The 21,172-nt window shown below is 42.0% G+C and overlaps 3 protein-coding genes across 4 annotated transcripts; 1 reads left to right on the forward strand and 2 right to left on the reverse strand.

Annotated features, from left to right (window-relative positions):
* The first annotated feature begins 471 nt into the window (after positions 1-471).
* LOC106712707 (chitinase-3-like protein 1) lies at positions 472-2,427 on the forward strand. Its single transcript, XM_014505346.2, has one exon. The coding sequence runs from the start codon at positions 846-848 to the stop codon at positions 2,277-2,279; it is 1,434 nt and encodes a 477-aa protein (XP_014360832.2). The 5' UTR covers positions 472-845; the 3' UTR covers positions 2,280-2,427.
* A 5,823-nt stretch (positions 2,428-8,250) lies between these two features.
* Positions 8,251-9,523, reverse strand: LOC123721145. Its single transcript, XM_045678725.1, has one exon. The coding sequence runs from the start codon at positions 9,388-9,390 to the stop codon at positions 8,875-8,877; it is 516 nt and encodes a 171-aa protein (XP_045534681.1). The 5' UTR covers positions 9,391-9,523; the 3' UTR covers positions 8,251-8,874.
* Positions 9,524-9,998: 475 nt separating this feature from the next.
* Positions 9,999-20,861, reverse strand: LOC106712692 (SID1 transmembrane family member 1). 2 transcript variants are annotated; one of them, XM_045678710.1, is made up of 18 exons: positions 20,702-20,861; positions 20,052-20,130; positions 19,686-19,782; positions 19,326-19,466; positions 19,020-19,165; positions 18,819-18,929; positions 18,656-18,739; positions 18,287-18,472; positions 17,814-18,000; positions 16,596-16,667; positions 12,546-12,685; positions 11,963-12,121; positions 11,490-11,790; positions 11,277-11,399; positions 10,991-11,107; positions 10,603-10,723; positions 10,270-10,516; positions 9,999-10,133 (listed from the first exon to the last, which is right to left on the reverse strand). In XM_045678710.1, exons 1-18 carry the CDS (start codon positions 20,791-20,793, stop codon positions 9,999-10,001), a joined length of 2,538 nt encoding a protein of 845 aa, XP_045534666.1. In that variant the 5' UTR covers positions 20,794-20,861. The 2 variants fall into 2 exon arrangements, with proteins under 2 accessions (XP_045534666.1, XP_045534667.1); XM_045678711.1 differs by lacking the exon at positions 20,702-20,861 and adding an exon at positions 20,529-20,653.
* Positions 20,862-21,172: the final 311 nt, after the last annotated feature.

Here is a 21,172-nt window from a genome sequence, read left to right on the forward strand (position 1 = left end):
GCACTTCCTTTCGATTAAAATATTTTTTATCAAAATCGGACCACCAGGGGCGGAGATTCGCGGTAACACACATAAAAAAAAAATCAGTCGTATTGATAACCTCCTTCTTTTTGAAGTCGGCTAAAAATATGAGCCGTCATGGGACGCCTGGCAGATGTGAAACATCGTGTGTGTACAAATTATGCATAAAAGATAATATTATTATGATGATGATATAATATTATTATATACATATATGTATACCTCAGTATAGCGTGGCGACCCGTCGCCACGGCAAGCGTCACCACGCCAACAATTCGTTTTACAAGTGAGCCTATAGATGTTTCACATCAAAAAATCAAATACACATTAGCAAATTAATCTACACATCATAACATTATGCGTCACGCATTTTTTTGGAATTACATAATTATTAAAATGGAACTATTTTGTTCAGTTGTTGGAAACAAATAATAATGAAACTATCGTGTTCAAGTTCTAGGGGAACGAGGTGTTCGAAAATTGAAAAGATTCAGAATCGATTGCGTAGTACATCCCTATACCAAATGCCTTTGTTGTCAGTCGGTGTCAAGACCCGTTGTCAGTTGTCAATTTAGAATTACAGCCAAAATTATTTTTTGTTGTAACTGTAAACAAAAGGGCAAGACTAAGTTTTTAGTAAACGCCTATAGAAACAAGTCGTATATATCTATGGTCGATACAATATACAAACAACAATATTACGCTTTATCTAAAATTATACAAGTAACAAGATAAGCAACTTACTTCTAATGTGCAAGATGGCTTAAGTGTAAGGAAAATTGTTTTGGGTGTTTTATTTGATCTACGGGTAACAAAAACAAAATATGGGGGCCAACAAGACAAGCAAGGAAAGTGATGAGGTTGTGAAATCGTTCAATGCCGACTACAAACAGAAGTTTGTATCGTGCAATAATGAAGCAACAAATGATGGTTTGTTCACTAAACTAAACGAAAACGACCGCATATCAAGCACGATTTTTTTGCGAGTGCCATTGCGCGTAACTGTGTTACTGTTGTTAATTGCGTTACTCTTCATTTACACTATGTATATTGAATTGAATCTGCCGTCCTATGATACTGCTAGTTTTGACACTAGTGAAGAAATAAATATAGAATCAGGCGTTGCGTTGAAGGTGAATAAGGTAGTGTCATGCTACTACAACACGCCCAGCCCGGGGCCCACACCTCAGCTGAGGCCCTCCGCCATCCACCCACACCTTTGTACACATATCAATGTTGCTTTTGCACAAATTAGAAACAAAGAAATCTATTTAGATAATGAGCAATATGAATCTTTAACTCAGGTTGTGTTGTTAAAGAGAATGAATCCCAATTTAAAAATATTGCTTTCCATTGGAGGTGCGGGAAATGACACCGGTTTCCCAAACATGGTGATAAATCATGCTTCTAGAAAAACATTCATCAAAAGTGTAAAAACTGTGCTTAGAACATACGGACTAGATGGCATAGATTTGGACTGGGAGTTTCCAATGGTTAATGTTGATATCGACATTTATAAACGCCAACGACAACATTTTTCACAGCTGCTTCGGGAAATCAGGATGGAGTACATCAGAGAAAATAGAGATTATCTGTTGACCATGGCTGCAGCGGCTCCGGAGACAATTGTGGACATTGCCTATGATGTTGATCAGATCAACTTGTATGTAGATTATGTGAATGTCATGACATATGACTTCCACGCCTTCAGTAAATACACTCCGTTCACTGGACTCAACTCTCCGTTGTACCATAGGAGTATGGAACAAATGTTTCTGGCCACCTTAAATATAAATTACACAGTACATATGTACCTGAACAAGGGCCTAGACCGGAGTAAAATAGTGGTAGGTATACCTACATACGGACATACCTTTACATTGGTCAATGCTAATAATGGACAAGTTGGTAGTCCCGCAGCCGGCTACGGCACTCTGGGAGGTCTAGGGTTTGTGAATTATCCGGACATATGTAAGTTTATAGCTAAATTCAGAAGTGAGGTTGTTATAGAATTAGATCCAGATGCCAAGGTGCCATATCTCCACAAAGAATTGGAATGGATATCTTATGACACACCTCATAGTGCCATGGAAAAAGCAAATTACATAAAAGAACAGAATTTACGTGGTGCAATGATTTATTCCCTGAATGCAGATGACTATGAAGGAGTTTGTGATGAGGAAGTAGAAGGCAGCTTGAAGTTCCCATTAGCGGTGTCAGTGAAACATGCGCTGGCCGACAAAGTGAAATCGAATTAAAAGAATATTAGAGCATATAATTTCACCTGTTGCAACTCGTCATGTGGCATGTTTGATGATAATAAAAATATACCTTTTTCCTCTTGGCCACATATGTAATTTTGTACATGGTGCAGAACTTCATATTGCGGCGTGGCGACTGCGGCGACTGCGGCGATGGCGGGAACGCGGCGCGAGTGACGGGCCGCGCCGCCGTCACCCGCAGCTCGCAGCTCGCACTCCACTCACACGCAAGCCTTTACTTGCCTTATTCATTTTATAATTGAAAAAATATAGTTTGCGGCGCCGCTTCGGTTGCTGCGTATGTTTCCACTCGGCCGCCGCCGCCACCGCCGCCGCCGCGCGCTCCTCGAATACATTATAATGCATACTTCTCTCCCGAGCGCGTTTTTTATCCGCGCCCTTGTGTGTATAGCTACTGCAGTGGGTACATATAGTCCTGTCCAAATAGGCTACTAGTACTTCACAGTAGCTTAAAATTAGTACCAAATGTTAAAAATCGCAATTTATCCCACCGCTGTTTAAAAATATTCGAGGTAGAAATTCGAGCATCGTTCGAGTCGTTTCTTAAACGTATCTAGTAAATATCACGTGCAATAAAAAAACCATACTCTTTTCCCACGAACTGCAGTTTCTACGATATCGTAATACAAAGGCACAAGTAGTCTTTACTTGTATACTAGTTAACGTTAAAATCTTTTTAAACTTTGATGGTTTGATGGAATATTTTCACCACGGTCGGGCGCAGTATCGGAAGTTCAAAAAGGCCATTCGTGGTAATGATCCCGGTAGTTTCAAACTTTATATCGGTTAGTTTTGAAAAACATTTGTGGTCTTTTTAACTAGCGATTATTTATTGTTACCGTTATATTTTACATTATAATAATTATTTAATATGTTTGAATTGGCTGTGATATAACTTTGTGGGAATTTTAACTAGCACATAAGTCTGCATGTTACGGCTAAAGATAGATGTAAACAGAAGATAAGCCGATGAGCATCAATGAGCATTTAATGTCCGTTTCCTCTATCTGTAGCCGGAAAAACTTAAGTAAGTGTAACCGCTGAGGGTAGCCCTTAGCTAAAAATGTATCTTACATGCAAGTTAAAATCAATAAAAATATGGGTAAATTGATAACCTCTTTCTTTTTGAAGTCATTTATTAAATTTACGAATACTGTTACACAGCGAACTTTTTTTATAACAAAAACAAATAACGAAACATAAATGACTGTACTTCAATTATCATGTATCTATTATTGTTACTTATTCGCTCAAAGTCTACCATTTTAATAAATAAATAAATATGTTACCTATTTAAAGTTACTTCACCAGGGGCATTGCATTCACATTTCTTTAATAAAACTTTTCACTTCACGATAATGTCGCTGTTGTTTTGGATTAACGAGCATTGGTATCAGAAGTTGGAGCAAACTGGAAGAAAGGAAATGGGAAATCGCAGAACTATTGCTCCTTGTTAATTCTGCTTATCTTAAATCCAGCTCTCTCCAATCATACACCAATGATTTATTATTATTTTTATTTATATACAACTAGCTGTCGCCCGCGACTCCGTCAGCGCGGAATGAAAAAAAAACTTAATATTTAACTTATGTGTTCTTCCAGAGTATGTTCTATATCTGTGCCAAATTTCGTTAAGATCCGTTGAGCCGTTCCGGAGATACATTCAAACATCCATTCATCCATCTATACAGTCGAATTTATAATATTAGTAAGATATAAAAGATTATATAGTTTGTCGCGTTGTCTATGTGGAGCTTTACTTCCTGATTATCACATACAGCTCGTGGGCAGTGGCGTTGACTCACAGCAGTAGCAGTGGGCGATGCTTGCCGAATTCGGTAGTGGTTAATGATGTGTTTAGCAACATGGACAACAGCTTTTGCTCGAACTTGACCATAATAGTTTTTTTTTATGAAGTTCATAAATTATTTATTCAATGCAGTGTTTCTGTGGGCAAACAAGCAGGTAGTCTGTTAGTCGTTTGTCGTCGAGGACCTACTATAAAAAATATCAACAAAACAACTAATGTATATTAAAAAAAAACATATTTAATGAATTTCAATTCATGTATGCATAAGTCAATATTACTAATATAATAAAAGCGAAAGTTTGGATGGATTGATGGATTTTTGTCAGAAGGTATCTCCGGAACGGCTCAACGATTCTTAATGAAATTTGGCACAGATGTAGAACATAATCAGGAAGAACTACTTGACAGAAGCTACTTGTTAATTTTTTAATTCCCTGTGGACGGAGTTGCTGGCAAAAGCTAGTCTTTAATATTTTTAATGTTATTTTATGACGTACAATTAGGGCTGAGGTATTTTTTGTTAAACTTATCATTTCACTGTAAAACCCTAAAATTTTTGGACCCTTGGACTTTGAAATGTAATAGTCGCGGACACCCTAGGATATATAGGTTTTGAGATAACTTTAAGGATGTCAAAATACAAGGACTTAGATGGATCATAAGTTCTATCACAAACTTTTATGTGTATTATAATCAATGTAATTAATGTTACACATTTTGTTAATCATTCAGAAAATATACATGAAATTAAAGCTAATTAAATGTAGATTACAATTTTATTTACTTTATTGGAAATGCTTTCAGTCATTTTAAACACATGCCCTTAAGCGACGCAGGCAGTCATAGATGGCAGCACGCACCACATTCATATCTATTTCAGTTGCTGCTTTGGTCGGAGATATTCGAAGAGACCCTGATGAGGTCTAGCGAAGATATTCTCCTCCAAATGTTGCCAAACTTATAGTTTTCATGCCAGATAAAGTGATTCCATGGGCAGTCAACCAGTTTTGCGTGCTTCGCGCCCTGTGAGGTGGCGCAGAGTCCTGTAGGAATACCCAATGTCTGTTTTACATCTTTTTCACAAAAAAAGAACGGCAAGCAGCTCGGTTAAGCCTGAATATGAGGCTAAAAGACAAAACATGAGTGGTGAAGGATAACACCCTCGTTGAATCCTCCTCGGAACACTTACATATTCGGAAAGCACAAACGTTCCATTTTTTAAATTAGTAGAAGAAAATTAGGCCAGTATTCGCCATTTATAAAAAAAAACAAAAGTTTTGACAGAACTTGTAACCCGACTAGGTTTACTTATAACCTACGAGTTTATAGTTGTGTATATCAGATTCCAAGCTGAACTAAGTTGACTGGATTAGCACTCGCCAGACGCGCAGGCATCTCGCATGGTGCACAGACTCCTTTATTCAGTGCGCATGCTTAACTATTTGGGTTATGGATCAAGATGAGAATATAAATAAAAAACAACATTAAAAATAGGAAGCTCTTTAATATGGCACTACCTTACAGTACCTAAACTATGCTTATGCTACATTTTGTTAAAGGCACGCGGCCTTTGGAGTAAAGATATAATGTTCAAACGTTTAATGTGATCTTGATGCGAAACCAATAAGCCATTATCGATTTATTTCCATATATTATAATTTCTCGCGGGAATATTCATTAACATGTTATGATATGACAACAATTTATTTTAGGTTTAATTTATATCATGGAATATTTTTCTTTAAACTCCATTCAGGAACTGCCTCGAACAGGAGCAACTGTGGACAGCAATAATGTTAAAGCTGTAGGGGGTGGGCGAAGGCCGCGCGCGGACGTGGGCGTGGGCACGGCACACGCCTCGCACAACTGCTGTCAAGAGCACTTATGGCTTTGTTTAGCCGACTTCATTTTTTTAGGTTTTGCATCTTATTATTTGCTTCAGACAATAAAAGCCCTCAGTTGCTTACTTAACAATTACTTATATAAACATAATTCCTAAAAATTACAAATTAAAATGGCTAAAAAATTTTCTAAAAAATTATAAATATGACTGAGGATCAATTCTTGACACAAGCATGGCAAATGTTTAACATAAATATTTTATTATTTATAGGTTTAGGTCAACTTTGACAATTATTTAGTTCCACTTTTAGAAATTGCTGAAATATAACACGTTATATTGTAAATAACATCCTTCGATGTGCTATCGTAGTTTTGGAAAAATGAAAGAAGAAAATGTATCCCTAGGTAAATTACAAACGAACGGCGTTACTATTTGCTAGGGATAATTACAAAACAACGACATTAAATGTTTTTTTTTTGAATTTTCAAAAATGTTTATCATAATTGTGGCAGAGTTTACTTTGTATTTATAGTTATTGTTGAATGTTGTAATGCAAACAATTTAAATTTTCTATACAACTGCAACATCAAACGCACTAATTATTGTACGCACTTGTGGGAATAGCCATTATGAATATGTAAAGTAATTAAAAAAATAATAACTTACATGCTAAAACAATATTGTAACTATAACAAAGCACTTGTTTACAGATACAGTTTAAATTCGATGCGATACTTAATCTAAGGACAAAGATAAGACGCTTTTTAGAGCAGACCTTACCAAAGAGAGCATCTTCATATTGTTGAGTATTACTTAAATGCATAGTTTGAATATTTTGATCAAAATAAAACAATTGATGCCACACTCAGAACCCTTTCAAGGTCACCCTTGATGTAGAACTAAGAAAATACATAGTTTGTATGAAGACTGGGGGCCCGGCTTGTAGCCATGGCAGGATGTGATTGCCGCAGGGCTATTTTTATAAAACTATTTTACAGGAGTATTCAGCTGCGGCTGAACTGAATCATTCTCACAGTCGGCTAATGATTCATAACCAACACTGCGAGTGGTAGTAAGACATAAAAACAGCAGCAGTACTAACATTGTGCTCAGTTTGTTGCTGTACAAGTAATGCAATGTGGATGGAGGGAGATACTGCTCTGCAGTGTGTCTGAAAAACTTATTTATAATTTGATGGTACATGGCAACCAGTTTGTTTGTTCAATTGCTAGAAATAAGTGTCTTCCGAATGGGGCAATCAAACTATAATTGACATCATCATACTCCTACATTAGTTACAACTGTTCTTTGTTACATTCACGTCACATTGTGACATTGCCAATCTTTACAAAAATGTGACCACCATTTCAGGACTTTTGACATCCTTTTCACAAGCAAGTCTACTTTCAAGCTAAAAAACAATACTAACAGGAATTGTCTGGCTTTATCAACTGATTCATTGGATTGCTCTGCCTTGAGAGAGTCATGTGGCCAAAAAGGAATGTTTAAATGTGCTCCTCTCTATGGAGCTGCTCAGCCCGGGTGTATGTTACACACCACACTGCAATCTCAATTTTCTTACCCTATTATTAATTACAGCTAATATTGTAGATTTCACACAAAATGTAAATTCTTCCATATCACAAACTATATGTAAACATATATATATTCTATCCATTTCTATATGCATATATAATATATGTATAGTTGAGTATCTAAATATTAGGATATGGCAACTTATTGTCTAATGGAACCTTCTATCAACTATAACTCCACGCTCAATGGAGTGGGAGCGTTGGTCTCGCCCCACGCTGGCATCCCCTGCCCCGCACCACATTTATATTATACACATTTTGATAATCTTTTCAACACTTTGTGTTATGAGAAAAACTTTCACTACCTTCAATAAATGCAACAACTTCTTATACTACTCTGTACTGAAGCAAAAAACATAATGTTTTAAAGTGACTGTGCATGGTAAAGTGGTGAAGTGGTGAGGTGCTCAATTCCAGGACCCTAGGCCCTTGCATCTTGCAAGGGATGCCAGTGCATTATTAGTTTTTTATCTTGCAGGAACATTTGAGTGCTATTAAGATGGAAAATGTATATATCGATGCTGGAAAGCATAAACGCTGTAACCCTTGAAATAGCGATTGATATGTTTTTCACATGTTAATAATTTCAATCATTATCAAACGATAATGATTGAAATTATAGGTTAGCACAAACTACACAACATTGCTAAATACCGCATGCTTGTAGGCGTATCAGCTCACGAGTTATCATTTTTTGGCTCTCCTGTAAAGTTCATACTTTCGGGGTTACAGCGTTTACGCTTTCCAGCGTCGATATGTTACAGTCAAAGCAATTTATGTAGGCATTGTATAAATGTGATCAACAAAGGCAGATGTGATGTGTGCATGTATGTTAAGGTCATTGGACAAGATGAGAATATTCTCTGACCTCTGTATATATACTGGTATATTCTGACAGCCTCATGTCATGTACGCAGTCTCAGTCTGCATTGTCACAACAACCGGGCATCCCAAACTATTGCCTACAACTGCAACACATGTAACACTACTGTTCAATGGAGTATAATACCAACTCCTGCAATCAACCCACTCCATTCTCTATCCCTAACTCCTATATTGATTAAAGTACCTATGTTTGCTCCTTAAGCAGCAGGACGGTTCTCTTAGCTTACTATGTGGCAATGTGTATGGTACAGAGGCAACAACCCAACTCTGATATGTGTTTAATATCTGTTCACAGCAACTCGCTTTCAAGTCTTTTATACTTAGTTGTTTTTATTTTGTGTTTTTGAATGAAATAAAATACTGAAATATGTATTGCATTGTTTGAATATGTTATGAGCCAATGAAGAGGTGCAAGTGTGTAAATGAAATATGAGAATGTTACGTCTGCAACCAATGGAACATAAGACTGTGCACCGTTGGGTAGTCCAGCTCTGCGTTGGGAGAGCTCAGAAACTCTTTGAGGTTGAGGGCCACGTTACCGGAGAGCACCGCCTCTCGGAGCTCGCCGCGCTCGCCGGAGTGCGCCGAGTTGTCATCCGAGGCGCAGTCGGGGGAGGCGCCGCGTTCCCGCCACTTGTCGTCGTAAGTGAGATCGCACAGGGTGGGCGGCTCGTCGAGATCGCTTAGCTCGTCGTCAGGTGTCGGCCGCGGCTTGGCTCGCGCGTCGTCGGAGCCGTCGCCTCTGCCTTCGTGCTGCCGCCGAGCACTCTTCAACGCGCGATAACGCCGTGACCTTTCCCGTTGTAGACGACGTTTACGTTCGTCTGCCCGTTCTAACTCTTCAGGCGTCTTCTTACTCGAATTTTTGCCAAAGAAGTATCGCATAAAAGACTCGTCGCAGTTACGCTTTGAAAGATAACTTGCCATCAACTTGTAATAATATTGATTATCCATCACTGGGGTCTACGTTTTGTTCGTCGATTGCGAATTTTAAGAACTTAAAATTAAATCAGAGATGATATTCTGGAAATTGCGAAATAAAAATAATGGGAACGCGACTGTCGCTGACGTGACGTCATTGACAATTGACATTTCGTGAATTCGTTCGAAAATGTTTCCTATTACAAAACTTTTACAGAATATAAGTTAAGAGTTCAAAATATGTTGTTGGTATTGACATTTCAAATCATTCAAGGTCAAAGGTCCCAAAAATGGGGTTTTTGCGATTTTCAGCGAAATTGTAGATTTAATGAGTAATTATCTTAGACAAAACCTTATTATATGTGAAACCTGAAAAGTCCCATCGATCCCATATAGAATGCGAATCAAACCTTATGAGTTAAATAAATTCCCTATATGAATAACTAGTTAATTCAAGTTCAGATATATATTAAACCGATCAATTCAAACATGTTCAGCTCTTTGCGAATTACTGTAGATTCAATATTTAATTTGACTGGAAGTTGAATTTGTAAAAACTCTGATTAGAAGTTTAGTTAGAAGGGTTTGAAAAACTAAAGAATAAATAATAGTAAAAAAACAACAATTTAATGTAGTAAATTTCAGAAGACGGGTATATCTGTTTTCTTGAGAGCAGAGAGGCCGTCGTCCCAGGTGAGCATGGCGTTGAAGGAGCAGTAGAGCGCCACAGCCGACAGCAGGTGCCACAGGTCGTGGGAGTCGTAGAACTGCAGCACCTGCACACGTTACGTCACGTCACCGTACAGATTCGCTTCGGAGCTTTGACAAAGCGACAGTCACATTTACTTATTTATAGCGTCAGTGTCGTCGGCAAGAGGAGTGTGTCGCGAGGCCTAGCGGCGGGGGCGTTACCATGCAGTGGTGGTTGTAGTGGCGGGAGAGCGCGGGCGCTGTCGACCAGTCGGAAGAGCCGGACACGAAGAAGTAGAGCGCGGGCGCCCAGGCGGCCGCCGCGCCCGCCAGCCAGCACCACGCGTACCAGCGCAGGCGCTCGCGGTGCGCCAGCTTGAGCGCCAGGTACGAGACCATGTGCAGCAGCGTGTTGCCCAGCAGCACCTGCAGCATGTGCCCCGCGAAGTCGCCCGACTGACGCACCAGCCTGCGGCAAGGAATGACATCACAAGGCTGAGCCCCACAAGCGGCTCGGTATGGACGCGGGCGGTGCGCAGATGGCGGAGGTCTCACCCGTAGATGGCGAGCAGCCAGTTAAGCGCGTTGCCGGCCAGCAGGATGGCCAACCGCGCGCCGTACAGTGGCCGAGCGCCGCGCCGCAGCTCGCGCGCCGCCTCCTGCAGGCTGTGCTTCTCTGCGGACACGCCGATATCTCTCAGCGACATTTACTCTTCGCTCGCGACTGTGGCTTGTGTCATTTATGTCTTAAAACATTTAGTTGAGTTTTTCTTTGTCATATAAGGCATTGGAATTTGGAACACATCGAAGCTCCTTGAGCCATGTTTTTTCAATCAACTGAGATTGTTTACGCTGATGGAAATGCGCCGTGTGATAATGTTGTGGTAATGTCAAAAGAAAATAAAAATGCGTGAATGATGAAAAACGAATGAATTGCGCGTACCGAGGCGGAACTGTCCGACGTAGTAGATACGCAAGGAGAGCAGCAGGAAGGTGAAGACATGTAGCACTGTCCACGCGCCCCAGAAGAGCGCGCCGCCGCCCAGCACACCCCACACCACTGCAACAACAACATTTCTTTACTTCTATTCATTTACTTTATAACTACTTCTTCTTTTTTCAGAACAATTTTTTGTTAATAACTTGATCGATATATTTAAGTGTGCTGTTGGCTCGATATATCTATGTTAAAAATTACAGATAAAGCCGACGTGTTGTACGTCACTCACCCAGCGCCATGAGCACGGCCAGCACGCCGAAGGTGGCGTGAGCGCGCGCGTTGACGTCAGGATGTCGTGACTGGTAAATCTTCACCATGCTCAGCACCGCCAGCACGTACATGAACGCCGTATCTGGGAGAGATACATCAACTCCTACAAGCCGCTCGTCGCGTCAGAGGCGCTGGAGACGCAGCGGCATACCGCACAGGCGAGGTACGTTACCGAACTGGAAGTTGATCTTGTTGGGGCAGACGTGGTAGGTGGCGGAGAGCAAGGCCACCATCATCATGGCGACGCCGAGCGCGGAGAGCAGGCCGTGGTGCGGCGGGATGCCGTACTCTGGCGCGCGCGGGCGTGCGCGGCGACGAGCTCGTCGCAACTGCACCTGCAGCGCGAAGAGCGCGCCCAGCAGCAGGTAGCCCAGGTTGGACAGCACGTGGTTGAAGTCGCTGAGAACGCCCGCCGGATGCGCGCACAGGAAGTTGTAGTAGCAGATGTCGAGCGAGCCCGACAAGTTCAGGATCTGCGCATACGGCCGTCGTTCTGACACAAGAGATGGAGCGCGGACTCGTTACAACAGGGTAGAGAGGGAAAATGTTGACTAGAATTGGACGAAGGTAGAGCACTCGTAGTTGACGCCGAGCTCTAGCAGGTCACGGTACTCCTCCGGCGGGGCGAAGAAGCGGGGCACTCACGATCTTGACGACGGCGACGAACTGCAGCACGGGCAGGGCGTAGAAGACGGCGACGGTGAGCAACGTGTACAGGTAGCGGTCGGAGCGAGCCCGCAGCGTGCGCTCGCGCCGGCGCGCCAACTGCGCCAGCCGCAGCCGAGCTGGCAGACCGAATGCGCCCTACATTTATATTTATTTATTTATTTACATGGTAGACTTACAGCTAGGAAACAACAATATTATATACAAGGTAGTTAGATACAGCTCTTTGCAAGTCTACACTTGTAGCATTGGCTTATATAGTTTGTCAGTCAGACTAGAAAATAGTTATAATAAATTCTTCATTATAGTTATAATAATAATAAATTCAACAACAGCTCTATCAAAATTATTTGAAAATGTCGCGGCTTATGTAACTCCTCGCCTTGTGCAAACACACTAGTTGCAAACGGGTCTATATCATACTTCTTGCACAGTGTGTTGAAGCTGGAGCTCGCACACACCGCACACGTATTCTGCCTGTAATTGTTTGACGCATACAGTACGTTTATTTAATAAAAGGCTAAAAGGTATTTTGGAGAGCAGAAAATATAATTTAACAGACTTGTCCACCATCTAACGCCGTATGTCCGTTGGCGGGCGTGGTGGGGGTGGCGGTGGTGACAGTGGTGGCAGTGGTGGCAGTGGTGGCGGGGGGCTCCTCCTCCTCGGACGAGCTGTCGTCGCTGCTGTCAAACGTATCCACTGAAATGTGTCAATGTTTTGTTACATATATATATATATATATATATATATATAACGGCCGGGGTGGCTCGCTATCAGAATTATTATGGATTGAGATCACTTGTGGGCGGCTATGGGTAATATCGGATTCAAGGAATACACTGCTTATCACTTCTCAACTCGTTATAATGGATTCACAGGCTCATGTACAACGAACAATGCTTTAGCTACGAACCATATTTCCAGAATGACTAATGTCAGACGCGCATCGTACAAGAAGTCTCTTCGAACACAGCTCGTGTTCTAATTTCGATTTATTAAAGTTGATTTCTTCTTCTGATTGCGACACGGCCGTCCTGCGAACACCCGTCCTCGGGTGATGTTAGATTACAAACACCGGTCTCAGTGTGCCCTTAGCATGTGAACATTAACTCAAGGAAATATTTTGTTACGCTCGGCCACTCCTGGCCCAACTTCTGTTATCTAACGGGACACCGCCGTTAAAATCAACTTAAATACTCTACAACGATAGTTACTCCCAATCTCCCAGAAACCCACCGAGTAAGATCTCTAACGCCACGGCCTCTCGACCGAATTTCACTCAACGGCTCTCTGGCCGACCAAACACGTGTGTTACCGTGATATCAAACCACCGATCTGTACAAATGGATAGGCTATTTGTTTGGAAATAATAGCTTTTGCTTAGTTCTGCCCTAAAAGTGCATGTTCACGTTAGTAACAGTTAATTCTATTTCTATTATTAGTTTAAATCATCACCACCGCTACCAACCAACAATACATTTAACAACAAAATAGCGAAAATCAAAAATCAAATACACAAAACACCACGTCTTTCAACCTGTCCATTTATAGAGGTCAGTGCATCACACACACTGCGGTCCTACAGACCTCGATCTCTGCCCGTCACCCTGTGACGTGGCAGTTCCACATCACGGTCCTCGAGACCTCTGCCCGTCACTCTGTGATGTGACAGCTCCACACCACGGTCCTTGAGACCCCTGCCTGTCACCCTGTGACATGACAGTTACACAAACCGGTCCTCCTGACCCCGACCTCCGCCAGAGTAGAACGCGCACCGCTCACCCACGGACTACTTGAGCTGCCCCAAGAGATACCGATTTCCACAGGGCTACGGTTACGACGTAATAACTACTGGTACGGTCGAACACAATACGGCCGATAGAGATCTTTACCCGAGTTTCTGTTACAAATTAGCTTTACTAAATATCACCAAATTCATTATCAACTCCACTTATCTTGCATCAAGCTTTGCAATCCTGCAAACGTCGCTGGTATCCACCAACCGCTGCCACGCAGACGCTACTGCAGTGGCTTAAACCCGCCAGTCTCGGCCATACTGACATTAGCACGTCCCCGTGCTATCCTCATAACAGACTTCCTTCATATTGTACATCTGCAAAAACAAAACGAAACCGCAGAGATTACTGTGTCACACCGCTCGTCTTATTCTGACATCATACGTATCATTACGATTTACGAATAGTTAATAATCATATCAATTAACTGTAAGAATGTTTGACCTTAAGGACATTAATATCTCCAATACAAAATTCTCTCCGTTACTAACTCATGGCAACATGGCTCAAACAATCAAACCATCTGCACCAAATGTCATTTCGTACGATAACGTCGACAACATCATTTCAAAGATTTACTTCATAAATTTAGTAGAAGTCAAACTTCCTTATTCACAATTTACAGATTTTAAAGTTTTGACATTAAGTAAAGGAAAAATAATAGGTAAAGAAACAACAATAATATTCGTAATAAAAACATCCTGTAATTACATGCCATATTTTCATTCAGTTAGTAGCAAACTCTAAAAGCTCTTTTTTTCTTAGCAAGCATAGCTCCTAGGCACCAGATTCAAATTCTCGTAAGCATATTGTGATTACATTAAAACCCAAAGATTTAATATCAATGCCAACCCGTTTTTATCGATTTTACTGAATTGCACTTGTTAATTCTTACTAACATCTTTACGACACCCACATTAACACCTAGACACAGAACCGTTTGAAGTAGTCAATGTATCATTTGTTTACTTGCAATAGTAACTTAAGACCGAAGGCCCAATCCGCTAAGGGAAAGCCATAAACAAGAAAATGAATTTAATTGAACTTTCTTAAGTTTACCGTTTACCGAGAAGAGTTTACTATCTGTTAAATCTAATCACGTCTAAACACATTTTCGCTTTTAAGAAACAGCTACACGATTTAATTCATTTCTGTTTAAATAATTTTCATTAAAACTGTCAGGTTATGTCAGTTGACATTCAAAGAAATCGCTATATTTTTAAATTTTGACAATCAGTTTTATTTTTCTGAAACGTCAATCATTGAAAACAACATCCTTTAATTACAAAATTGACATGACATTATTGATTAATGAAAAATAAAAATCCCAAAATGTAAAATAACCGACTCACTAAATAACTCCGAACATAACTGCATTGCACAAATAACCGAAATACTAATTGAACTATTATTTTGGTGCCACACATTAAACCAATAGTTTTAAATTATCGAATTTTACTAGAATACGTCACGACTAGTGCCCAATAGCATAACAGCTAAAACACACAAAATAGTACAGAAACGAACTCACCGGATGATTAAGTGAAGACACCACCTGTAGGATGATTATGAACTGTTGATATGAAAGAACACACATTCACGCAGAATGCATTCAAAGCATTCAATAGGTTGCACGACCCAACTACTTTTGGGAGACCTCTAACCCCTTGCGTCATCTTGCTCTTAAAGCCATCATTCTTTCTTTTCAATTTCAATTCGTTTCATTCTGATCTAGAATATCGTTTCTTAATTGTTGATGATCATTTTGGACTTCCGTATTAACCCGCATTGAATTATTTTGTCCTTAAGATTGGTTGAGGTGGATTTCGGCTATCCGGTTTTATTCACCTCTGCTCCAAATAGTGATTCAATGCCCATGCCGAACCAATGTCTAAAGTGGCTTGTTATTATTAATGTAGCAATACATTTTTACGTAATCGTTCTGCAATATCAACGTTATAATTTTTCAATTATTTTCTTTTGACATTTGGTTTCTCGAAGCATAATGTCATGAATCCACGCATGCGCGTTGGATTTTTCTTTCTTTTCTCGTAATTTATCTTCGAAATAGTTTTCTTCAAATTATTGTGTACCATAGGATTCCCAAATTACGTTAGCGGCTCACTTGTATCGGTCTGCGTATACCTCGTACTGCTGCGTAGCGACCCATGCATACTTCGTTTACGTATTTAGTTGCTGAAACTTCTAGATCGTACACAAAATCAAATAATATTCTCATAATCTTCCACATCAATGTTTCTTACTTACGTTCTACCAAATTAATTGCGTAGTCGGAATAATTTTCTTTAATGACGGACGGAAACGTCATGTTATTTCTTTTCTTTTCTCAATGTCATTTTTCACGGAGAATTTTACAAATACCAACTGAAAAAAATTGCGCTCATCTCCACTTTCTCAATTACGACTTGAACCGATATGTATCCCACTTCTGATAACGGCCGGGGTGGCTCGCTATCAGAATTATTATGGATTGAGATCACTTGTGGGCGGCTATGGGTAATATCGGATTCAAGGAATACACTGCTTATCACTTCTCAACTCGTTATAATGGATTCACAGGCTCATGTACAACGAACAATGCTTTAGCTACGAACCATATTTCCAGAATGACTAATGTCAGACGCGCATCGTACAAGAAGTCTCTTCGAACACAGCTCGTGTTCTAATTTCGATTTATTAAAGTTGATTTCTTCTTCTGATTGCGACATATATATATACATATTACATACCTATATATATATGTTCGAAACATATGTTGTTGTTTGAAATTTAAATGTATGTAACATTTTTACCAGAAGTGCGACGGCGTCGGCCGGCGGGCGGAGCGCCAGGCGGGGCGGCGCCGTCCGTGTGGCCCTCGCTTGCTGCAAATTGAATAGTGTAAAGCTTAAAATAGTAAATAACCAAAGCTGCGCACTAACTCGTTAATCCGTTAATCGTTAATTAACGAAGTTAACATTTTGTTTAACGGATTAACTTTTAAGTTTTCAAAAAGTGTTGACGCTTTTATTAACTTCCGTTAAACTCACCTCCATTAATGAAGTCCGTTAATCGGTACATTAGAAACTTGGAGACGTGCTATCATTTTGTTTGAATAACGTACCACGCCACTTTCGTAAGTACAGCTATGTTGGGCGATTGTCCACGACTCGAATGGTGGACGAAGGAGTTGATAATTGATATATGTGAAGTTCGCGTGCAACTGTGCATGTCGCATACATCACAGCGTCCAGGAAACACGTAACTAACATGACAAAATCAAAAGAAGGTTCGAAAACACTTTACTGCTTTCATACTTTTGTACAATACTTGAGATACATATACCACTAACAGACTATAGGTTCAATTGCAATCAAAATAATCAAGTGTGAAATGATCGAATTAATGTGTTAAAGAATATATATTGAAATTAATATGTTGAAACAAGTGTCGCCACAATAAGTGTGAAATTGTAAATTCAATATACAAAAGTGTGTGCAGTTCGTGTATATTATCAAAAGTCATCAAAAGATCTTATTTTTACTTGTTTAACTTATTTCTCTCAGCCCCAAAAGCAGTATAATTTTGTTCTGGTTAACTGTTAACGATTAACTTTAACTTGCGTTAAATTTTCGAGAATTTAACGCTTTAATGACTAACGAGTTATTTTTTTTTATTGTCGAATCAACAATTAACGAAGTTAACTTTTCGATTAACCATGTGACCATCTGTGCAAATAACACTAACTGGAAAAATAGTCGGTGACGACACCGGACATATATACGTGAGTGTTTTAGCCGTTTCTATATAAGTTAGTGATAATGTCTCACGAAAGTTTGAATAATTTAATAACTGGAAAAAGTTCGGGCTATCACTCCCTAATATTATTTCGATCCTGTGTATTGCAGCGCAAGCAAAGCTAAACCTTTTCGCTTTAAAACTCTTGAGTTCGCTACTAGAGTTGTCCGGTTTATTTTAAATACTGCATATTAAATAGAAGTAAAAATTATAAAGGTTTGAGTAGTTGCTACCGTGGTCTGGGGGCGGCGTTGCCGCGGGCTGGGAGTCGAGTGCGGGCGCGGCGTGCGGCCGCACTAGGCGCGCCCAGGCCGGCCAACGCCGTGCCAGCACCAGCACCCCGAACGCCACGTAGAAGGCCAGGAAGAGCGCCGCCGTGACCGCGATGGCCGTCACGTACTGCGCGCGCGTCAGCGCCGCCTGCTCGCGTGTAAGAAACACGAGCGCACTCAATACACTGCTTCTAATTACTCACATGCAGTGGAAAAGGCATACTGTCTGATTCCCTCTGCATAATTTATCTTAAAACATTTTTTACACACAACATATTTGTAAATGGCGACAAAAACAATATAATAAAAGTCTAAGCGGAATTCAACAGTTCAGTTATGCTACTGATATTTAGAAAATATATTCTGGATCAGAACGTTGCATCGCAATGACAAACATATTCTAGCTGACCTCTGAAAAATAAGAAATCGAATACCTCAATGGTGACGGTGAACTCCTTCGTCCTGGCGGGCGACGACGTGGCTTGCGGCTCGGCGCCCAGCACGGCGTCCGCCCACAGCCAGTCGGCGGGCGCCCCGGTCTCCGCCTCCGCGCCGCCGCACGCCGCTGGCGAAGGCTGCACGAGCACAACAACCACGAACCCGCGCGGGAACTGCCGCCGCTGCAACAGTCACCGTTACTCCTACTTAATTTGTAGATATAGAATCGGAAAGAAAGACGTGTTTTTACGGAGATAATAATAAAAATAAAGTGTAACAAAAGTTTTTCGTTAGTAATAAAAGAAAAGTGATAATGTTTTGAGTAGGTAGGTATAGATGTAGCGGCTTGCTGTGTGGGCGCTCACCGACAGCTGCACGGCGGCGGAGCGCTGCATGGTCATGCGCAGGCCCGGCCTGCCGATGTCCGCCAGCGACTGCGCGATCGGGCACTGCGGCACACACACGGCGTTAGTTGGCGCTCCGCAAGCCCGCCCCACGCACCACGCTCCCCGCCCCGCCCCCACTCACAGAGTAGTCCTGCACGGACACGGACACACACACGTCGTCCTCGGAGCGCAGCTCGAGCCGCACACTGTGCTGCACCTCCTCGAACTGGTAGTGCACCACCTGCGGCGCCGTCTGCACAAACACGCCGCATCAGTGGCCGCGACGCGATATGACGTCACGGGACGTGTGACATCAGGGAGCGGGGATGAGCACGTTGCATACCAGCGAGGCTGCCAGCGTGACCGGTTCCGAGAAAGGTAGGCGCCAGCGGTGTGTCAGGCGCACTTCCACCTGTACGAGAAGCTGCGCGGCGCACGACGACGACACGTGCAAAGAGAGCCCGCGCGCCGCACCCTCGCCTTCACCTTCTGCACCGCGACAACATTCGCAATACACGCCACATCTTGTCGCTTGTTACTTTAATTAGTTAATATTTGACGTGATTTTAAGCCACAGATATCAATATAAAGTACAAATATGTAAACAAATTAATTCATGAAATAAGAACTAGGTAGGAGAACGGCGTACCGTCGGCGGCGCCGCAGCCAGAGTCGTCGGGCGCGCGCGCCGTGTCCGCGGGGCACAGCGTGCGCTGCAGCTGTAGCGGTGCCGCACCTCCCGAGCCTCCCGCATCGCCCACCTCGTACGGCAGCTGCCACGTCGTCACGCCTATGTTGAAGTGTTTGTATACTGTTTGTACACACTGGTATACTGCACACTGCTCGCGGTATCACAGGAGTAAGTCCGACAGACTTACTGCTTTTTAAAATAATTCCTTCTAGATATTAAATATCCTTTAAAAGTTCTTTAATGACTTGGAAAAATTAATAAACTCCGAAATCGATAAAGCCGTTTAGGCTGCAGGTTACTGATTCCGGGGGAGGTTACCGGCGGGCTGGCGCACGGTGAGCAGCACTGGGTGAGCGGCGTCTCCACCCGAGCTGGCGGCCCACAGCACGCCCGGTCGCGCTTCGCCCTCTGCAGCCTGACACACACTTGTTATTATATTTAACAACGTTTAACATACAGTTATGAAGTTATTTGTCGGGAGCTCCTGACATTCTTTCTATGCCAGCTTTTAACAATAATGATCTAGCAATATAATTTGTATTTCGTATACTTTGTAATTTACTGAGGAACTAAAGGACACGGCCCGGCTTCACACGGATGTCTCACCATACGTGTGAATTGTTTAGAGAGGTGGTGAGCCGTGGCTTGCCACCGCCCGGCGCGCGAGATACGAAAGCGACTCACCCCCGGCGTCGGCGGGAACTCCAGGATGTACTCGAGGGTGCGGTTGAGCGGCAGCTCGTACTGCGTGTCGTACTGCGCCCTGCAACATCCGCGCCCACCGTTATGTGCAAACATGCATACAATCGGTCGACATCACATAAAAGTAGGTGACATAAAACAAACAGCATAATATTGATGAACAAATTTCATATCTCGTACATACACATGATGTATTTGCGATACGCCTAATGAAAAATCAAAATCTGCAAGGCCACGTTTGTTCAGAGTTACCTCCAGAACGGCTCGCCCAAATTTAACGGGAAGGTAGCTGATGCATATGAGAATCTTATGGACTACTTTCTTTTTATTCCACGCTCAAGAAATCGCGGGCGACCGCTAGTTAAGTGTAATATTATTGTTGAAACATGTGTTATTTTTCCTTTGACGACTACAAAATCTAGGACCTTGTCAGTTTGGCCCGTGCTCGACATAACTCACATGCTATCTGCTCCGTGGTCCAATAGCAGACCTCGTTAAACCGAATATAGTACAATGTATGCTCTGTATGTATCTGTTAAGTTTTGTACCAAAAACATAAATGAGACTATTAAATTTGTGATGTCGCCGAATGATAAGCAAGTATTAAAGTTGTCCGTGCGGCGGAGACTTACCTGAGCTGCACGACGGAGATGCCGGCCGCCGCCGCGAGCGTCGCCAGCGTCGCCAGCGCCGCACATGCGCACCACATTACTCGCGCACACATATTTAGCAGTACCCAACTTCTTAAATAAAACTTCAATATTTATCTATAGCAATCGAATCACGGAAGGAGCTCAAACGCACGAGCCGAAGGCCGGCGAATCTAAAGCGACGTCGTCTCTCCGATAACCTCCGGTCGTTTAATTCATATTACTTAGTGATTTTCTGTAAACAAAGACGAATTCGATCGTGTTTTATCTCATGTATTAGACTGAACACGAGCAGTGAGCGGGCGCCCGGCCGCCGCTTATCGCCGCTATCGGGGCTCATCGATAAGCGCGCTCGCAGCTGGCCGATCATCGGTCGCGCGCTCCGAATTCGTCATCGCGCCCGGCGGACTCTGCGGGCTCGGCGGTGACACACTCGTGTCCGCTGATAAAGTG

The sequence above is a fragment of the Papilio machaon genome, chromosome 7 (genome assembly GCF_912999745.1).
Source record: "Papilio machaon chromosome 7, ilPapMach1.1, whole genome shotgun sequence".
Lineage (NCBI taxonomy): Eukaryota > Metazoa > Arthropoda > Insecta > Lepidoptera > Papilionidae > Papilio > Papilio machaon.

Excerpts from the sequence above, each read along its gene's own strand:
- LOC106712692 (XM_045678710.1), bottom strand. The coding sequence starts at position 20,793 with ATGTGTGCGCGAGTAATGTGGTGCGCATGTGCGGCGCTGGCGACGCTG. Across the intron at positions 16,668-17,813 it reads AACGCCGCCCCCAGACCACG|CAAGCGAGGGCCACACGGAC; the intron begins GTAGCAACTACT and ends TTCAATTTGCAG. Across the intron at positions 12,686-16,595 it reads CCGACGCCGTCGCACTTCTG|TGGATACGTTTGACAGCAGC; the intron begins GTAAAAATGTTA and ends GACACATTTCAG.
- LOC123721145 (XM_045678725.1), bottom strand. The coding sequence starts at position 9,390 with ATGGATAATCAATATTATTACAAGTTGATGGCAAGTTATCTTTCAAAG.
- LOC106712707 (XM_014505346.2), top strand. The coding sequence starts at position 846 with ATGGGGGCCAACAAGACAAGCAAGGAAAGTGATGAGGTTGTGAAATCG.